The sequence below is a fragment of the Scyliorhinus torazame genome, chromosome 11, assembly GCF_047496885.1.
Source record: "Scyliorhinus torazame isolate Kashiwa2021f chromosome 11, sScyTor2.1, whole genome shotgun sequence".
Lineage (NCBI taxonomy): Eukaryota > Metazoa > Chordata > Chondrichthyes > Carcharhiniformes > Scyliorhinidae > Scyliorhinus > Scyliorhinus torazame.
This window is the reverse complement of record NC_092717.1, coordinates 28,626,149-28,647,455: the sequence shown is the minus strand read 5'-3', so window position 1 is coordinate 28,647,455 and position 21,307 is coordinate 28,626,149. Positions and strand designations below refer to the sequence as shown.

General features: G+C 50.2%; 1 protein-coding gene across 4 annotated transcripts in view; it reads left to right on the top strand.

Annotated features, from left to right (window-relative positions):
- LOC140385199 (grainyhead-like protein 2 homolog) overlaps positions 1-21,307 on the top strand; it is a 154,943-nt gene that overhangs the window by 27,979 nt on the left and 105,657 nt on the right. For 2 of the 4 annotated variants that reach the window (XM_072467093.1, XM_072467092.1), the window contains exons 2-3: positions 16,847-17,036; positions 17,138-17,205. In XM_072467093.1, the coding sequence (XP_072323194.1) occupies positions 16,847-17,036; positions 17,138-17,205 (258 nt within the window). The remainder of the gene's footprint in view (positions 1-16,846; positions 17,037-17,137; positions 17,206-21,307) is intronic. The other 2 variants (XM_072467094.1, XM_072467095.1) reach the window with 1 other exon arrangement.

Below are 21,307 nucleotides of genomic sequence, written 5' to 3'. Positions count from 1 at the left end.
ATAGAGGATTGTGTCCCGGGGGTGGTTCATGAGGACCAAACTGGGTTTGTGAAGGGGAGACAGCTGAATACAAATATACGGAGGCTGCTAGGGGTAATGATGATGCCCCCACCAGAGGGGGAAGCGGAGATAGTGGTGGCGATGGATGCCGAGAAAGCATTTGATAGAGTGGAGTGGGATTATTTGTGGGAGGTGCTGAGGAGATTTGGCTTTGGAGATGGGTATATCAGATGGGTACAGTTGCTGTATAGGGCCCCGATGGCGAGCGTGGTCACGAATGGACGGGGGTCTGATTATTTTCGGCTCCATAGAGGGATGAGTCAGGGATGTCCTCTGTCCCCGTTATTGTTTGCACTGGCGATTGAGCCCCTGGCCATAGCATTGAGGGGTTCCAGGAAGTGGAGGGGAGTACTCAGGGGAGGAGAAGAACACCGGGGATCTCTGTATGCGGATGATTTGTTGCTATATGTGGCGGACCCGGCGGAGGGGATGCCAGAGATAATGCGGATACTTGGGGAGTTTGGGGATTTTTCAGGGTATAAATTGAACACGGGGAAAAGTGAGTTGTTTGTGGTGCATCCAGGGGAGCAGAGCAGAGAAATAGAGGATTTACCGTTGAGGAAGGTAACAAGGGACTTTCGGTACTTGGGGATCCAGATAGCCAAGAATTGGGGTACATTACATAGGCTTAATTTAACGCGGTTGGTGGAACAGATGGAGGAGGACTTTAAGAGATGGGACATGGTGTCCCTGTCACTGGCAGGTAGGGTGCAGGCGGTTAAAATGGTGGTCCTCCCGAGATTCCTTTTTGTGTTTCAGTGCCTCCCGGTGGTGGTCACGAAGGCTTTTTTCAAAAGAATCGAGAAGAGTATTCTGAGTTTTGTGTGGGCCGGGAAGACCCCGAGAGTGAGGAGGGGATTTTTGCAGCGCAGTAAGGACAGGGGGGGCTGGCACTACCGAGCCTAAGTGAGTACTACTGGGCCGCCAATATTTCAATGGTGTGTAAGTGGATGGGAGAAGAGGAGGGAGCGGCGTGGAAGAGATTGGAGAGGGCGTCCTGCAGGGGGACTAGCCTACAAGCTATGGTGATGGCACCGTTGCCGTTCTCACCGAAGAAATACACCACAAGCCCGGTGGTGGTGGCTACATTGAAAATTGGGGGCAGTGGAGACGGCATAGGGGAAAGACGGGAGCCTCGGTGCGGTCCCCGATAAGAAATAACCATAGGTTTGTTCCGGGGAGAATGGATGGGGGATTTGGAGCATGGCAAAGAGCAGGGGTAGCACAATTGAGAGATCTGTTCGTAGATGGGACGTTTGCGAGTCTGGGAGTGCTGACGGAAAAATATGGGTTGCCCCAAGGGAATGCATTTCGGTATATGCAACTGAGGGCTTTTGTGAGGCAACAGGTGAGGGAATTCCCGCAGCTCCCGACGCAGGAGGTGCAGGATAGAGTGATCTCAGAGACATGGGTGGGGGATGGTAAGGTGTCGGACATATATAGGGAATTGAGGGACGAGGGGGAGATCATGGTAGATGAGCTGAAAGGGAAATGGGAAGAAGAACTGGGGGAGGAGATTGAGGAGGGGCTGTGGGCTGATGCCCTATGTAGGGTAAACTCGTCGTCCTCGTGTGCCAGGCTAAGCCTGATACAATTTAAGGTGTTACACAGGGCGCATATGACTGGAGCACGGCTCAGTAAATTTTTTGGGATAGAGGATAGGTGTGCGAGATGCTCGAGAAGCCCAGCGAATTACACCCACATGTTCTGGTCATGCCCGGCACTACAGGGGTTTTGGGTGGGGGTGGCAAAGGTGCTTTCAAAGGTGGTGGGGGTCCAGGTCGAACCAAGTTGGGGGTTGGTTATATTTGGGGTTGCAGAAGAGCCGGGAGTGCAGGAGGCGAGAGAGGCTGATGTTTTGGCCTTTGCGTCCCTAGTAGCCCGGCGCAGGATATTGTTAATGTGGAAGGAAGCCAAACCCCCGGGTGTGGAGACCTGGATAAACAACATGGCAGTGTTTATAAAGTTAGAACGGATTAAGTTCGTACTAAGGGGTTCGGCTCAAGGGTTCACCAGGCGGTGACAAACGTTCGTCGAATACCTCGCAGAAAGATAGAGGGAATGGAAAAGAAGAAGTCAGCAGCAACCCGGGGGGGGGGGGGGGGGGGGGGAGGAATCGGATGGACTCTCAGGGATGTTCTTGTCTATGTATAGGCACTTGTTTTAGGTCATGTATATTGGACTGTTGGATTGTATCTTTGGAGAGTATTTATTTTTGACAAGGCAGTTGCCATTTAGTTTGGTTTTTGATTTTGTTTATATATTATTTATTTATTTGTTTAAAACTGGCCACTGTTGTTTATATTGCTTTATTGTTGTTTAAAAGAAACACTACGTACTGTTATGTTTGGCCAAATAATCTTGAATAAAATATAATAAAAATTAAAAAATGGGTCGAGCCAGAGATCGCGAAATCGCAACGCTCCCACGCCCACATCATGTGACCCCAGTGTTATATTTTTAAAAAGAAGGGCAGCACGGTAGCAGAAGTGTATAGCACTGTGGCTTCACAGCGCCAGGGTCCCAGGTTCGATTCCCTGCTGGGTCACTGTCTGTGTGGAGTCTGCACCATCTCCCCATGTCTGCGTGGGTTTCCTCCGGGTGCTCCGGTTTCCTCCCACAGTCCAAAGACGTGCAGGTTAGGTAGATTGGCAATGATAAATTGCCCTTAGTGACCAAAAAGGTTAGAAGGGGTTATTGGGTTACGGGGGTAGGGTGGAAGTGAGAGCTTAAGTGGGTCGGTGCAGACTCGATGGGCTGAATGGCCTCCTTCTGCACTATATGTTCTAAATAAAAGATAGACTTGCATTTGCGTAGCATTGTTCACGGCCACGGAATGTCTCAAAGTGCTTTACGGCTAATGAGGTACTTTTGAAATGTAGTCACTGTTGTAATGTGTTAAAAGAGGCAGTCGATTGGCCCACAGCAAACTCCCACAAACAATGAGATAATGACCAGATGACCTGTTTCTGTAATGTTAATTGAGGAAGCCAGGTCCCTGTGGATATGTCTGGTGCTCCTCTTTGAAATGGTTCCAATTGTATCTTTCACATCTACTCGAGCAAGTGGATGGGGCCTCAGTTGAACGTCTCTTCGGAAAGGCGACATCTCCGAGAATGCCGCATCTCTGAGAGAGCCGCATCTCCGACAGTGTCGCACTCCTTCAGCACCCCACTAGGAGTGTCAGTCTTGATTTGGGACTTGAATCTTGTGACTCGGGCAAGAATGTTGCTAACTGACTGGCATTTCCAATTCTCGGGCCTGGAATAATTCTGCGATTTTTAAAGTACTGCAATCTAATGAGCTGTTTGCAACGTTCAAAGTTTACTGTTTGTGACCATATGCTTTTTTTTCACACCCCAATTTTCTCCATCCTCTTTTCTAAAGTAGCCATGATGTAGAGATGCCGGCGTTATAACACCAGGTTAAAGTCCAACAGGTTTGTTTGGAATCACGAGCTTTCGGAGCACAGGTGATGAAGGAGCTGCGCTCCAAAAGCTAGTGATTCTAAACAAACCTGTTGGACTTTAACCTGGTGTTTTAAGACTTCTTACTCTTTTCTAAAGGCATTAAAAGGCATTGATTCCTTGCTGGCATGTGGTTCCACCTGGGTTGATGATTTTGTGATTCGCAAAGGGAATTCCCCTCATTCTCTCTGAAATGAGTCATTTGTAGTGGTTCTCCCACCAGCTCAGTTGAGACACATTGACCAAGGCTTAGCTACAAGTCAGCTATCTTCCCTCCCTGTCAAATACCTAAAAAAAAAAGTGGGGGAGTTTGCTGAATAAATACAATGAAATGAACCGAATTATCTTCTGAGTGAAACAAATGAACAGGAGTTCAGGGTTTAATATCCATGTACACTTCACTCTCCGTTAACGGGAGCTAAATTGGATAACTCTTGGGACTGGGATGTGCGATTAACCTGCGCCTGTTGTTTGAAATGTCGGCAGTTTGTCAACTGTGTGTTTGCCTGATCGTTAAACTGATTGTCGTATGCTAATTGTGCTGTTCTTCATTGCATGCATCAGCAAGGGGCTGAAGTTGGTAACTTCTTAGCACTGCTTTAAGCTAGCCCACATTTCTGTGTTCTTGCTAGAACAGCCTGGGAAACAGTGAAGAATGGCACAAGACGGGAGACAAAGGTTCCCAAGGGTATCAGATGCCACGTTGGTGGGCTTGTTGGAAGAGGTGAAAAGTAGGAGGGAGGTCTTGTAAATGTAATGCAATGGGAGGCCCTCCAATACGTGCTCGGAAAGCAGAGTGAGCCGATAGCAGTGGCGTTCAGTGACAGGGTCTAGCCTTGAAGACCTGCAAGCAATTCCGTAAGGAGAACAGTGACCTCATACAAATGGTCAAGCTCACTAAATGCATCTGCAAGTGCTGCACCCTACCAACTGCACCACCTACCTCACACCCTCCTCAATTCACCGTACCCATCACTCACCAGGGTGATCGATTCTCAGGGGATGAATTAAGGGACACTTTGGCATGGGGAAGCTCTATGACTGGGTGTTCTTTGAGGAAGTAATAAGGAAGTTAGACAAAGGAGAACCAGTGGACGTGATTTATTTAGATTTCCAGAAGGCCTTTGACAAGGTGCCGCATGGGAGACTGTTAAATAAATTAAGAGCCCATGGTGTTCAGGGTAAGATCCTGGCATGGATAGAGGATTGGCTGACTGGCAGAAGACAGAGAGTGGGGATAAAGGGGTCTTTTTCAGGATGACAGCCTGTGACTAGTGGTGTGCCTCAGGGGTCGGTGCTGGGACCACAACTTTGCACAATATACATTCATGATCTGGAAGAAGGATCTGAAGGCACTGTTGCTAAGTTTGCAGATGATACAAAGATCTGTAGAGAGACAGGTAGTATTGAGGAAGCAGGCGGGCTGCAGAAGGACTTGGACAGGCTAGGAGAGTGGGCAAAGAAGTGGCAGATGGAATACAATGTGGAAAAGTGTGAGGTTATGCACTTTGGAACGAGAAATGGAGGTAAAGATGATTTTCTAAATGGGGAGATGCTTAGGAAATCAGAAGCACAAAGGGACTTGGGAGCTTGTTCACGATTCTCTTAAGGTTAATGTGCAGGTTCAGTTGGCAGTTAGGAAGGAAAATGCAATGTTAGTACTCCTGTCGAGAGGGCTAGAATACAAGACCAGGGGATGTACTTCTGAGGCTATATAAGGCTCTGGTCAGACCCCATTTGGAGTATTGTGAGCAGTTTTGGGCCCTGTATCTAAGGAAGGATGTGCTGGCCTTGGAAAGGGTCCAGAGGAAGTTCACAAGAATGATCCCTGGAATGAAGAGCTTGTTGTATGAGGAACGGTTGAGGACTCTGGGTCTGTACTTGTTGGAGTTTAGAAGGATGAGTTTCTTATTGAAACTTACTGCGCGGCCTGGATAGAGTGGACGTGGAGAGGATGTTTCCACTTGTAGGAAAAACTAGAACCAGAGGACACAATCTCAGACTAAAGGGACAATCCTTTAAAACAGAGATGAGGACGAATTTCTTCAGCCAGAGGGTGGTGAATCTGTGGAACTCTTTGCCGCAGAAGGCTGTGGAGGCTAAATCACTGAATGTCTTTAAGACAGAGTTAGGCAGGTTCTTGATCAAAAAGGGGATCAGGGGTTATGAGGAGAATGCTGGATAATGGGGATCAGAAAAATATCAGCCATGATTGGATGGCAGAGCAGACTCGATGGGCCTAGTGGCCTAATTCTGTTCCTATGTCTTATGGTTTTATGGGTGGTGGGGGGGCTCTGGCGAGCCGGTGGGAATGGGTTGGGGGGGATGCTGATGGCCCTGTGAGTGAGGGGAGGGGGGGTTTCTGCTGATGAACTGGGTGGTTGGTCAGCCTGTCACTCACCCTCCAGCAATTTCCAACAATCAGGGCTCATACCGAACGATCGAATGCTGCACTGCAGCCTCGCAGCCGTAACACCGCCGCCTCCCTCACACCCACATGTCACCAATTGCACAGACTGCCACCTATGCATCCAAGACAGCCAGTTCACCCAAACAGATTGTATGATGCACACTGGCTCCCTTTCCTCTTCTTCTTCTTCTTCTGTTTCTGCTGAAGAAGGTGCACAACTGGAGGAGACAGTACTGGCCTTTATCAGAATAGAACAAAGAACAAAGAAAGGTACAGCACAGGAACAGGCCCTTCGGCCCTCCAAGCCTGTGCCAGCCATGCTGCCCGTCTAAACTAAAATCTTCTACACTTCCTGGGTCCGTATCCCCCTCTTCCCATCTTACTCATGTATTTGTCAAGATGCCCTTTAAATGTCACTATTGTCCCTGCTTCCACCAACTCCTCCGGCAACGAGTTCCAGGCACCCACTACCCTCTGTGTAAAAAAAACTTGCCTCGTACATCTCCTCTAAACCTTGCCCCTCGCACCTTAAACCTATGCCCCCTAGTAATTGACCCCTCTACCCTGGGAAAAAGCCTCTGACTATCCACTATGTCTATGCCCCTCATAATTTTGTAGACCTCTATCAGGTCCCCTCAACCTCCGTCGTTCCAGCAAGAACAAACCGAGTTTATTCAACCACTCCTCTTAGCTAATGCCCTCCATACCAGGCAACATCCTGGTAAATCTCTTCTGCACCCTCTCTAAAGCCTCCACATCCTTCTGGTAGTGTGGCGACCAGAATTGAACACCATACTCTACAAGTGTGGCCTAACTAATGTTCTATACAACTGCAACATGACTTGCCAATTCCTATACTCAATGCCCCGGCCAATGAAGGCAAGCATGCCGTATGCTTCTTGACTACCTTCTCCACCTGTGTTGCCCCTTTCAGTGACCTGTGGACCTGTACACCTAGATCTCGCTGACTTTCAATACTCTTGAGGGTTCTACCATTCACTGTATATTCCTTACCTGCATTAGACCTTCCAAAATGCATTACCTCACATTTGGCCGGATTAAACTCCATCTGCCATCTGTCCGCTCAAGCCTTCAAACAATCTAAATCCTGCTGTATCCTCTGACAGTCCTCATCGCTATCCGCAATTCCACCAACCTTTGTGTCGTCTGCAAACTTACTAATCAGACCAGTTACATTTTCCTCCAAATCATTTATATATACTACAAACAGCAAAGGTCCCAGCACTAATCCCTGCAGAACACCACTAGTCACAGCCCTCCAATTAGAAAAGCACCCTTCCATTGCTACGCTCTGCCTTCTATAACCTAGCCAGTTCTGTATCCATCTTGCCAGCTCACCCCTGATCCCATGTGACTTCACCTTTTGTACCAGTCTACTATGAGGGACCTTGTCAAAGGCCTTACTGAAGTCCATATAGATAACATCCACTGCCCTACCTGCATCAATCATCTTTGTGACCTCTTCGAAAAACTCTATCAAGTTAGTGAGACACGACCTCCCCTTCATAAAACCATGCTGCCTCTGGCTAATACGACCTGAATGGTAGTTGCTGAGCCCATGGCCAGCAGCAGAGTTGACAGTCGAAGAAGACATTATCCTCAAATCTAATCTGCCTTATCACATGCTATTTCTCCTTCATCCCACATTGTCTTTGGATTTACAAGCTGCAGACCCTGTGGGCGCACACGTTTCGCTGGAGTACACACGTTTCACTGGAGTACACACGGTTCTCTGAAGGGCGGGTTCACGCATGCATCTGGATTTTACTGATGTCCCTGCCCCTGGCTGACTACAAGGATTGGTGGGTGGGTTGTGGGGGTCCGGCTTTGGAGGCCATGATGGAGGTGAACTTGGAGGGAGCTCAACACCTAGGGGGACCCTGTAATGGGCACAGGGAGCCTGTTGAGGAACCATTCTGGCCACTGATCCATTTGGGAAATCTGCCAGGTTGGGTGCTTAGCGTGGGATTCAGGTTGGGTGCTTGGCGTGGGATTCAGGTTGGGTGCTTGGCGTGGGATTCAGGTTGGTGCTTAGCGTGGGATTCAGGTTGGGTGCTTAGCGTGGGATTCAGGTTGGGTGCTTAGCGTGGGATTCAGGTTGGGTGCTTAGCGTGGGATTCAGGTTGGGTGCTTAGCGTGGGATTCAGGTTGGGTGCTTAGCGTGGGATTCAGGTTGGGTGCTTAGCGTGGGACTCTCGATGGGAGTTAAATCCTGGCAGTGGTGGGATGAGGCCCTTAAATTAGCATAAATTGTCAATTTAAGGACTGCTTAGTCGGTGCATCGGTGGATGGGCTTCCTGACCCCACTGCTGCTGCTGGTAACATTATGGTAGGGGTAGAGTTTGGAGGGGAGGTAGCAGGCCACCTGCTGAATTTTACATACCCTTTTTTTATTTGAAAATTTAGAGTACCCAATTATTTTTTTCCAATTAAGGGGCAATTTAACATGGCCAATCCACCTACCCTGCACATATTTGGGTTGTGGGGGTGAAACCCACGCAGACACGGGGAGAATGTGCAAACTCCACATGGATAGTGACCCAGGGCCGGGATTCGAACCCGGGTCCTCAGCGCCGTAGGCTGCAGTGCTAACCACTGTGGCACTGTGCCGCCCTGAATTTTACATACTCACTGATAGGGGAGCGTTTTGGCTCTGCTGTAGAGGACACGGAGGGGGACTTTGCTGGGCCAGGTCACAGAGGTTTGCTGGGTGCATTGGAAAGCCTGCCATAAAGCTTGTGTGCAATGCAAAAGAAGCTGGAGGACTCCAACACCAACTTGACGCGGCACTTTTGGTGGAACTTGGAGCTTATCCTTCCCAGAGTGGAAGTGGGGGCCAGGCAGGAAGGGGGAGTTCCTTTTCCCTGCTTAACACCTACTGTGCTGTGTGAAGTTACGAGAGGATGTCTGCTAGAGCCTTGAAGTGCAAAGAGGCAGCTGATGACATTACAATTTACCTGCCCTGCGTATGACTGCCTGACATTTGCTATGTGCCACAAATGCCTTCAATACATTGTTTGGCACAATTCATTTTTAAAAAAAATATATTTTTATTCTCCTTTTTCACATTTTCTCCTGCATTTACACCCATCAACAATAAACAGTAATCAGCAAGATATGTCAATCCCCATAATAACAAGGATCCCATCCGCCCACCAACCCCCAAACATCAGCCCGCATGTTTACATAAACAAATGACAAAAAGGAATCAGGGATTACCCGTAGTCACCCTTAATCTACACAGCCCCCCGCCCCCCCTCCCCCCCCCCCCAAACTAATGTTCGATGTTATCTAGTTCTTGAAAGTGCAAAATTAATAGTGCCCATGACTTGTAGAACCCCTCCGAGCTTCCCCTCCGTTTGAACTTAACCTTCTCAAGGGTCAAGTATTCCAACAGGTCCCCCCGCCACGCCAGGGCACTGGGTGGAGAGGCTGCGCCACCTTGGAAATTACCCTAAACACCTCCTTCCAGTGCTCCCCTAGCTTTGGACAGGACCAAAACATATGAACGTGATTAGCGCCCCCCCCCCCCCCCCCCCCCCCCCCCCCCCCCCTGCAATGCTCTCACACATCCTCTACTCCTTCAAAAAATCAGCTCATCCTCACCCTCGTGAGGTGCGCTCTATACACCACCTTCAGTTGTATCAGCCCCAACCTCGCACATGAGGTGGAGGCATTCACTCTCCGGAGCACCTCACACCAGACCCCCTCCTCTAAACCTCTCCCAGCTCTTCCTCCCACTTTACTTTGATCCCTTCCAGTGGTGTCTTATCCTCTTCCAAAATAGCTCCGTACACCGCTGACACTGCCCCCTTCTCCAGTCCCCTTGTCGTCAGCACCTCCTCCAGCAATGTGGAGGCCGTTTCCTCTGGGAAGCTCTGTATCTCCTTCCTGGCAAAATCCCGAATCTGCACGTACCTAAACACTTCTCCCTGCTCTAGCCCATACTTTGCTTCCAGCTCCCTCAATCCTGCAAACCGACCCCGAAGAAACAAATCTTTTAGCGTCTAATTCCCTTCTCTTCCCATTTCCGAAAACTTCCATCCCACCTCCCTGGCTCAAATCTGTGGTTCCCCCGAATCGGCATTTCCCTTGACCCTAAACCCAACCTGAAGTGTTGACTAAACTGCCTCCAGATTTTCAATGAAGCTGTTATTACCGGACTCCCTGAATATTTCCCCGGAGCTATCTGGAGCGGCGCTGTTGCAAGTGCCTTCAGCCCCGACCCCCTGCACAAACTCTCCTCCATTCTGACCCACTGAGAATCAACCCCTCTGACCCAGCTCCGCACCTTCTCCACATTCGCCGCCCAGTAGTAGTACAACAGCTTCGGGAGACCCAAACCCCCTGCCTGCCTTCCCCTCTGTAGCAGCACCTTTCTCACTCTGGCCACCTTCCCTCCCCATATGAATGAGGTAATCCTTCCCTCAATCTCCCTGAAAAAAGACTTTGGCAGGAAAATCGGTAGGCATTGAAAAATAAACAGGAATCACGGCAACATATTCATTTTAACCGCCTGTACCCGACCCGCCAGTGACAGAGGAAGGCCATCCCACCTTGCCAGATCGGCTTTCACTCTCCCCACCAAAATAGTGATGTTGTACCTGCGAAGCCTCCCCCACTCCCGGGTAACCTGCACCCCCAGATACCTAAAATGAGTCCCTGCTCTACGGAATGGCAGCCCCCCCACCCCTGCCCCCACCCCTGGCCAAGACACCACAAAGTACACACTCTTGTCCAGGTTCAACTTGTACCCCGTGAAAGACCCAAATACCCGTAGTAGCTCCAATATTCCTCCTATCGATGCACTCGGTTCCGACACATACAGCAGCAGGTCGTCGGCATATGAGGACACCCTATGCTCTCTTCCCCCCCCCCCCCCACCCCCTCCCCCCCCCCCTCGCACTATTCCTTTTCATGCTCCCGAACTTCTCAATGCGATGGCCAACGGCTCAATCGCAAGTGCAAACAGCAGGGGGGACATAGGACATCCCTGTCTCGTCCCACGGTGGAGAGAAAAGTATCTCAAACTGATATTATTTGTGCGGACACTCGCCTTCGGTTCCTTATATAATAGCTTTACCCAGTTCACAAACCTTGGTCCAATCCCAAACCGCTCCAGCACTGCCATCAGGTACCCCCATTCTACCCGATCAAACGCCTTCTCGGCGTCCAATGCCACAACCACCTCTGTGTCCTTCCCTTCCGCCGGCGCCATAACAACGTTCAGAATCCTCCTAATGTTCGAAAACTGCTGCCTCCCTTTCACGAACCCTGTCTGATCCTCCCCTATCACCTTCGGAAGGCACTCCTCCAGCCTACCCGCCAGTACCTTCGCCAACACTTTTACGTCCACATTCAGAAGTGATATGGGCCGATACGACCCACACTCCGTCGGATCCTTATCTTTTTTTAGCAACAGTGAAATCGATGCCTGCCCCAAGATTTGCGGCAACAACCCCTTCCCTATCGCCTCCGCAAACATCCCCACCATCAGCGGTGCCAACCTATCCTTAAATTTTTTATAATATTCCACCAGAAACCCATCCGGCCCTGCCACCTTCCCCGACTGCATCCTCCCAATCGCATCCTTTATCTCCTGCTCCACTATTGCTCCTTCTAATGTAGCCCTGTCCCCCTCCCCTAGCCTCGGGTACTCCAACCCATCTAGAAATTCCTGCATCTCACGGTCTCCCCCGGGTGGCTCTGACTTGTACAACCTCTCATAAAACTCCTCAAAAACCTTGTTAATCAGCACTGTGGCCACCACCAACTTCCCTGCCCTATCCTTCACCTGAAGAATTTCCCTTGCCGCTGCCTCCCTCCAGAGCTGACTCGCCAACATACCTTATCTCCATGCTTGTAAACTGCACCCCTTGCTCGTCTCAGTTGGCACACCGCCTTCCTGGTGGACAGTCGGTCGAAGCTCGCCTGTAGTTCCTTCCTCTTTTCCAGCTTCGCCGGGTCCCCATCCTCTGCATACCTCCTATCTACCTCCAACATCTCATCTATTACCCTCTGCCACTCCAACCTCTCCTCTTTGTCCACCCTGGCCTTAAACAAAATTACCTCACCCCTCACCACCGCCTTTAGAGCCTCCCAGACGACTGCCTTCGACACCTCAACCGTACAATTGAAACCTACATATTCCTTAATTACCTTTTCAATTTTCTCACAGAACACTTGGTACCCCAAAAGCCCCACATCCAGTTTCCACCCCGGTCTCTGCGCTGCCCCCTTCTCCAGCACCATATCCACCCAATGTGGAGCGTGATCTGACACTGCAATTGCAGAGTATTCCGACCCCTTGACTCCAGCCAGCAAAGCCTTCCCCACCACAAAAAAGTCGATCCGCGAGTATACCTTATGGACCGCTGAGAAAAACGAGTACTCCCGTTCCCTTGGGTGCAGGAACCTCCAAGGGTCGACCCCTCTCATTTCCACCATTAGCCCAGCCAGCGCCTTCGTCCCCTCTGATGGGACCAGCGAGCGCGGCTGTGACCTGTCCAACCTTGGCTCCTGCACCAAGTTCCAGTCCCCGTCCCCCCCGTCCCCCACAATCAGCTCATGCATGTCCAAGTCAGGAATAGCCCCAAACACCTTCCTCGCGAATCCCACATCGGCCCAATTGGGACCGTATACACTTAACAGCGCCACTAATCTCCCCTGCAGCGCCCCTGCCACAATCACATATCTACCCCCCTGATCTGCCACCACCTTCTCCATCTGGAAGCATACCCTTTTGCTGACCAACACCGCTACCCCTCGAGCCCTTCCATCAAGTCCGGAGTGAAACACTTGGCTAACCCAGCCCTTTTTAAGTCTCACCTGGTCCTTCACCCTCAAGTGAGTCTCCTGCAGCATTGCTACATCGACTTTCAAACTTTTAGATGTGCAAGCACTCTTGACCTCTTGACCGGACCTCCTAGCCCTCTCACGTTCCACGTGACTATCCTTACTGGGGGGTCTCTCCCCCCCCCCCCCCCACCTTTTCTTATCCACCATCACCATACCACCGCGCCCTGCCCCATAAGCCTGACCCGCCCCTGTCCATTGTTAACATTGAACCCCTTCCCTCCCCCTCCCAAGAGCCCCCCCTACAAAAACATACCCCAACATCCATCCCTCCACCCCCTCTTGCTCGCCTCGTAGGCCCATTGAAGCCTGCTATCCAGGCTCCAACGTCCGCAGTCCTCCACTCACCTCCCCCCCGTTCACTAACTGACTTTAGTTAACTAGCGCGGGTGGCTCCCCCCGCCAAGACCTCTCGCCCCCTTCCACCCAGTCCCAGAGAAAGAAACACCAAAACAAACTCAACAATCCAACCCCTACAATTCACTATCATAACATTTAACCGTCGCAACACAGAACGCCATTAACTTGAACTCTGTAACAATGCAAAGAGAAGTAAATTTCAATACAAATCAGTAAAAAAAAAGTTGTAACATTTGTACATTTTCCAGCCGCTCAAACATAGTCCACAGTCTCTCTTCCAGTTCCGCTCTTCACGTCTGTCCCAAGCCTTCTGCCCTCACGAACGCCTCAGCCGCCTCACCTGTCTCAAAATAAAAGTCTTTGGCTTTATATGTTACTCTCAACTTCGCCGGGTACACCACACCAAATCGCACTCCCTTCTTGTACAAAGCCGCCTTCACTCGCCCAAACGCTTCTCGTCTTTTTGCCAACTCCACCGTCAAGTCCTGGTAGATCCGAACCGCAGTACCATCCACAGCACCTCACGCTCCTGCTTCGCCCAGCTTAATACCTTCTCCTTCATGCAAAACTTATGGAAGCAGATAATTACTGCCCTTGGCGGCTCATTCACTTTGGGCTTCGGCCTTAATGACCAATGAACTCGGTCTAGCTCATACAGGGTGGGGCTCTCACCCTCCCTCATCAGCTCCGCCAACTTCTTAGCGAAGTATTGCGTTGGCCTTGGGCCCTCTGTCCCTTCGGGCAAGTCCACAATTCTCAAACTGTGCCGCCTTGAGCGGTTTTCCAAATCTTCCTGCTTTGCTCGGAGTCCTCTGTTAACTTCCACCACCCTCCACAGCTCGTCCCCCATTGAGGTGACCTGGTCACTGTGTCGTGTCATGGCCTCCTCCACCTCCTTCATCTTCTCGCCCTGCTCTCTCACCTCGGCCGATGCCTTTGCCACCTCCACCCTCATCGGGCCGATTGCCTCCTCCACCAATGACCTCAACACGACCGCCGTCTCTTTTCTCAAGGCCTCCATGTGCCTCACAAACTGTTTTTCCAGCTCCACCGCCATCACCTTGGTCATCTTCTCCACCGTAAGTAGTGCGGCCCCGCCTTGCAGTTCTGCTTCCGCCATCCTGTCAACACTTTTGCTCGTCTTCTCCTTCGGCGGCGAACCCGCGTTTCCTCCTTTCTTCGACGCTGCTCTTCGCATCCTTTAGCGGCTTATTGTTTTTTATCTTCTTTCTTTTCTCTTCTCTCCCCCTTCACCCTCCTGTCCTTCATCAATCTGACATTCTTTTTTTGAAAAGAAAAGGGGAGAGAAAAAAAACTTTCACCAAACTTCCTTAAACCTTCTTTCTTTCTCCTCTGCATTCACCCAAAGCTCCCCTGGGACCAGGCTTCAACCTTCTTTCGTCTTCCTAGGTGGGAGCCATCCGACGTGGAGCACCCTCCCTACATGGTACCCTGGCCTCGGGCCTGCCGCCTCGGCCTCCTCGTAGCTCCGCCTCCGCTGGTCTAACCTGCCGCGCTGGGCCCAACCCCCGACACCCGCGCGGGGTTCTTCGCCGGTTTTTAAACCAGCCCCGCTGGCTGCTCGTGGCCGACGATAGTCGGGGCGTGCGTGAGGACTCGGGGATTTCCCCAAAATCGCTGCGAATCGCGGCCACCGGCGGGAGCTCTTGTTGTGGTTGCCCTGCTCGCCCATGCGACCGGAAGTCCACAATTCATTTATTTTAATTATAAATTTAGAGTACCCAATTCACTTTTTCCAATTAAGGGGCAATTTAGCTAGCCTGCACATAGAATTTACAGTGCAGAAGGAGGCCATTCAGCCCATCGAGTCTGCACCGGCTCTTGGAAAGAGCACCCGACCCAAGGTCCACACCTCCACCCTATCCCCATAACCCCACCCAACACTAAGGGCAATTTTGGACACTAAGGGCAATTTACCATGGCCAATCCACCTAACCTGCACATCTTTGGACTGTGGGAGGAAACCGGAGCACCCGGGAGGAAACCCACGCACACACGGGGAGGATGTGCAGACTCCGCACAGACAGTGACCCAAGCCAGAATCGAACCTGGGACCCTGGAGCTGTGAAGCAATTGTGCTATCCACAATGCTACCGTGCTGCCCACTTTGCCCACATCTTTGGGTTGTGGGGGCAAAACCTACGCAAACACAGGGAGAATGTGCAAACTCCACGTGGACAGTGACCCAAAGCCGGGATCGAACCAGGGACCTCGGCACCGTGAGGCAACGGGGCTAACCCACTGCGCCACCGTGCTGCCCAGTCTGGCGCAATTCATTGCAGAACTGTGTGTATGTTCATTGGATGCCATATGGGTGCTGTGGTCACACAATGGGGTGTATCGCATCCAATTTCATGCTCATATCTGATTTGTATCTTTTAAGTTTGATTTAGGGCACTGGCAATGGGTGCTGCTGCCTCATCCTATATTGTCTATATTTGCAATGGAGAGTAATTCTATAAACCAGTGATGGCAATCTCAGGATTACTGATGGACAACAGTGTCAGACATTTTGTTCCCACAGTGTACTGGCTGAGGTAGAAAATTGCCTTGGACAGGTGTGCAAACCAGTTGCTATTTTATCAGTCGCCCAGTGTACACTCCACAGGACATTCTGTATCATTAACTTCTTTGGAACTGAATATTGGATAGGGTGTGTAGGATATGATTATCTCCATTTACAGTTACCATCTGAGACTAATTTCGATCACACAATCTTGTGGTGGCATGGGCGCACAGTGGTTAGCACTGTTGCCTCACAGCGCCAGGGACCCGGGTTCAATTCCGGCCTTGGGTGACTGTCTGTGTGGAGTTTGCACTTTCTCCCCGTGTCTGCGTGGGTTTTCTCCGGGTGCTCCGGTTTCCTCCCATAATCCAAAGATGTGCAGGTTAGGTGGATTGGCCATGATAAATTACCCCTAAGTGACAGGGATGTGCAGGTTAGGTCATGGGGTTACAGGAATAGGGTGGAGTGGACTTGGGGTAGAGTGCTCCTTCGAAGGGTCGGTGCAGACCCGATGGGCTGAATGGCCTCCTTTAGCACTGTAGGGAGTCTATGATTCTGTGTGGTTAAGGGCGGCAGGTTGGCGCAGTGGTTAGGACTGCTGCCTACGGCATTGAGGACCCGGGTCACTGTCTGTGTGGAGTTTGCACATTCTCCCCATGTCTGCGTGGTTTTCACCCCCACAGCCCAAAGATGTGCAGGTTAGTTGAATTGACCACGTTAAAATTGCCCCTTAAGTGGGGAAAAAAAAAATTGGGTACTCTAAATTTATTTTAAAAAATGATTCTATGTGGTGATATGGCCACTTTTATTGTCAGTCTCGTTACCCTGAGAAGGTGATGCACTTGGCTTCGCAACTGAGTGGTTTGATGGCCAATTGAGAGTCTTGCAGGGCCTGGTCGACGAGCAGTGATGGGTAATAAGACAATCCGCAGCTTCAGAGTGATTTTTGTCGTCTCTTGTGCCAACCCTCAAATTACCAAATATATTGAAGTCAGTTTCGCACCTTTCTATGGGAAAATTAGAATTTGTAATCTCTGCTTGCTGGTCTGTTATTATAACCACTGCAGGACACCATCATAACCATTGTAATATTTGTTCAAATATCTGCTCCAAACGGTAATTGAATTTTTTCTCTTCTTTTGCCAGCAGTAAGCGCTTGGTGGTAGTATTACAGAATGACACAAACCTCCATTCTAGACGGGCCTACACAAGTGAAGACGAGGCCTGGAAATCCTACCTCGAAAATCCATTGACAGCTGCCACAAAAGCAATGATGAGCATCAATGGTGATGAAGATAGTGCTGCTGCCTTAGGATTGCTTTACGATTACTACAAGGTCTGTCTGTTTATAAATAACAGTTACCGGCTTCTGCTCAGTCTTCCCTTCTTGGTCCGCGTTGCTGTTATATTCATACTTTGAATTTGTTCTGTCGTTAGGTCCCTAGGGATAAGAGACTCATGCCAATTGGTAAAGTAGCTGACACACAGGATGATCAGGAAAAAAGGTATGTTGTGTTAACATGGTTAGCCCGCTACAAACCTTTTATGGCGAATGAGACTTTTTCTCTCTGATAGAAGAATGAGAACAGTGAGCAGGACGGAGTGCGCGCTATTGCTTTCACAGCAAGGCGTCGCTCCACACCCAATAGTTTCTTCCCTTCTCAGAGGTGGGATTCTCTCCAAAGTGAAACATTCACCACTCCCTGTTTGCCTACAAAACTGATTGCACCCTCCCACATCAGGGAAACCTCCTCTCCTATCACTACCAATGAATCGCACGGTAGCACAGTGGTTAGCACTGTCGCTTCACAGCTCCAGGGTCCTGGGTTCGATTCCCAGCTTGGGTCATGGGCTGTGTGGAGTCTGCATGTTTCCCCCCCCCATGTCTGTGTGGGTTTCCTCCGGGTGCTCCGGTTTCCTCCCGCAAGTCCTGTAAGATGTGCTTGTTCGGTGAATTGTGCATTCTGAATTCTGCCTCCGTGTACCTGAGTGTGGCGACTAGGGGCTTTTCACAGTAACTTCATTGCCGTGTTAATGTAAGCCTACTTGTGACAATAAAGATTATTATTATCTGTAAAACTTTGGCTGCTACCAAAACTAACTTATTAAAAGCCACAGGGACCCAGGGGAAAAAAATACCAGGCACAGAATAACCACAGAGGGATTTAAACGTAAGTACAGTTTGATACCAAGATGGGGAAGGCCACAAATAGCGAGCATGATTAATGTATTATAGACTTGATATCATGGAAGGCGCACACAGGCCAGCAATGAGAGTTCTCAGTCCATCTTTGGCCAGTATAGGTTATAATGGCTTGAGCCATTTATATGTTTCGTGCCATTTATCTGCTGTATGATCTGCCGGGATAAGCTCGGATGGTTGATGTAGTGGGGTCAGTCATATGAAAGAATTTCCAGCTGCTCACAAAGCTCAGAATTTCATTGGTTTATCTAACTCAACACTCTTAATCACCGGGTGCATCTACTGATTAAAGTTCAGAAGAGCCGCTGATGTATTTGAATCGTGCCATTTGCAGTTTAAAGCAGCTCATTTTCCAAGTACAATGTAGGTGTGAGAATGCGGGGAATATACAGCAGGTCTGCGAGTTGCGTGAAGTGAAACAACAGGTTAATGATCCTGATGTGTCCATCCATCAGGATATCAGGAGGAAAGACTGCCTCGTTCCAACATTGTCAACAAAATTGCCACTTTGTTATTCAAATTACTTGAATGTCCTCCCTACTCTCAAAATGTGCAAATGTTTTTGAGGGTGTTAATGGCTTCAGCCAAACAAAAGATTAGCATTAATACAAAGTATTGAGTTTAGCCCATTCACACCTGCCTTATCCTGACCCACACACAACACTATTACAAATGTACGAATGAAACTAAGATTTAGTGAGGAGCAGTTGGGTTTGTACTGAAACGTTTAAAAAAACGTTTGATTCAATGTTTAACATTGCAAATTGAGGAGGTGGCATGTTAGCCCTAGGTCTGCGGCGCTGAGGACCCGGGTTCGAATCCCGGCCCTGGGTCACTGGCCGTGTGAAGTTTGCACATTCTCCCCATGTCTGCATGGGGTTTACCCCCACAACCCAAAGATGTGCTGGTTAGGTGGATTGGTTACGCTAAATTGCCCCTTAATTGGAAGAGAAAAATAATTGGCTACTCTAAATTTTTTTAAAAACATTGGAAATTGATGTTCGGGACTCAAGAAATCATATCTTCCATGGGTGGCAAGGTGGCACAGTGGTTAGCACTGCTGCCGCACAGCGTCAGGGACCCGGATTCAATTCCGGATTGGGTGTCTGTTTGTGTGGAGTTTGCACTTTCTCCCCGTGTCTGCGTGGGTTTCCTCACCCAGTCCAAAGATGTCCCGATAAGGTGGATTGGCCATTCTATATTGCCCCTTAGTGCCCAAAGGTTAGGTGGGGATAGGGTGGGACGGTGGGCCTAAGAAGGGGGCTCTTTCAGACTCGATGGGCCCAATGACCTCCTTATGCGCTTTAGGGATTCTATGATTCAATAAAAGTGTAATGAATCTTGGAGCTAACGAGGACCCTCTGAAGTAAAAACATAAAATGCAGGAAATGGCAGCAAATGTGGAGGAACAGAGTGAAATCCTCGAGTCCATATCACTCTTCTTCCGAGGACCGACACAAGTTTGGAAATTGGAGATTTCTGACTGAGATTACCTGCATTGTGGGCTTGAGAGAATTCCTCCCAAAGTAATAGGAAAGCAGGAGATCTTGGGCGGGATTCCCGGCAGCATGCCATTCGCTGGTGGCGAGACTCTGCACTCCCACCGCTTGTCAATGGGATTTCCCATTGAAGCTGCCCCACGCTGCCGGGAAACCTGCAGGTGGGGGTGCGCTGCCAGCGGGAACAGAGAATCCCAACGCCGGAGAATTCCTGCCCTAGGGCCTAGTCTCCGATCAAGACTCTGGTTTATATTATACCAATGTAATCTGCCTGAAGCAAAACTGGTGACTAACACAAAATACCTATTCCAGGGGCATTCCATCTCACTGAGCATCATTTTCATCTGATGACAGGCTGGCTGGAAAAGCACATTGCTCACCTATATGAGTCTTATTGATATCAGGGAAAATGAAAGTACCAAAAAGTATCAACTGCAACTTCTGAGTTATATGTAGTGCTACAGATCAACCACTGTTTCAGCATTGCCAGAGATGTTTTCATTCCGCCCTGCAGCGGACGTGCAACTGAACGGGTAACCCAGAGACCTGAACTAATGCTCAGGGGACACGTGTTCAAATACTAGCACGGCAACTGGAGAAATTTAAATTCAATTAATTAAGATAAAATTGATATGGGGGCGGCATGGTGGCACATGGGCGGCACGGTGGTTAGCACTGCTGCCTCACAGTGCCAGGGACCCGGGTTTGATTCCGAATTCGGGAGACCCTGGTGTTTGCACGTTCTCCTTGTGTCTGCGTGGGTTTCCTCCGGGTTCTCTGGTTTCCTCCCACAATCCAAAGATGTGCAGGTTAGGTGGATTTGCCATGATAAAGTGCCCCTTAGTGTTCAAAGGTTTAGGTGGTGTTACGGGGATAGGGCAGGGGATTGGGCCGAGGCAGGATGCCCTTTCAGAGGGTTGGTGCAGACTCGATGGGCCAACTGATCTCCTTCTGCACTGTAGGGATTCTATAAAAGCTAGTCTCAGTGATGATGACCATGAAATTACTGGATAGTTGAATTCCACTGGTTCACTAATGTCCTTTTAAGGAAGGAAATCATGTTGTCCCTACCCAGTCTGGCCTATATGTGATTCCAGATCCAAAGCAATGACGTTGGCTCTTAGGTGTCCCATGAAATGGCCTAGTAAGCCATCCAGTTATATGGCAGAGATAACAAAGCAGACAATCCCCTGGACAACATTTAGGCTTGGGCAGATAAGCGGGAGGTAAAATCATCTATCACTTGAAGCATTCATTCCCTGCACCACAGATGCACAATGGCAGCGGTGTGTATCATCTACAAGATGCACTGCAGTAGTCACCAAGGCTCCTTCAAAAGCAGCTTTCAAACATGTGGGGCGCGATGCTCCACTCCCACGCCGGTTGGGAGAATCACCTGGGCCGCCGAAATTTCCGGGGACGCCGGTCCGGCGCCCTCCCGCGATTCTCCCAAGCGGCGGGAACGGCCCGGTCGAGTTTCGCAGGCCGGAGAATCGCCGGAGACACCGAAAATGGCGATTCTCCGGCACCCCCGCGATTCTGAGGCCCGGATGGGCCGGGCGGCCAGGCCAAAACGGCGGGTTCCCCCCGGCGCCGTCCACACCTGGTCGCTACAGTCGTGGGCGGTGCGTGAACGCTGGGGGGGGGGGGGCGGCCTGTGGGGGGGGGCGAGGGGGGATCCTGCACCGGGGGGGTACCTTAAATGTGGGGTGGCCCGCGATCGGTGCCCACCGATCATCGGGCCGTCCTCTCTGAAGGAGGACCTCCTTCCTTCCGCCGCCCCGCAAGATCCGTCCCCCATCTTCTTGCGGGGCGGATTTGGACAGGACGGCAACCACGCATGCGGCGCCGGCCGTGTCATCTATGCGGCGCCGCTTTTACGCGGGCGACAAGGCCTCGCGCGTG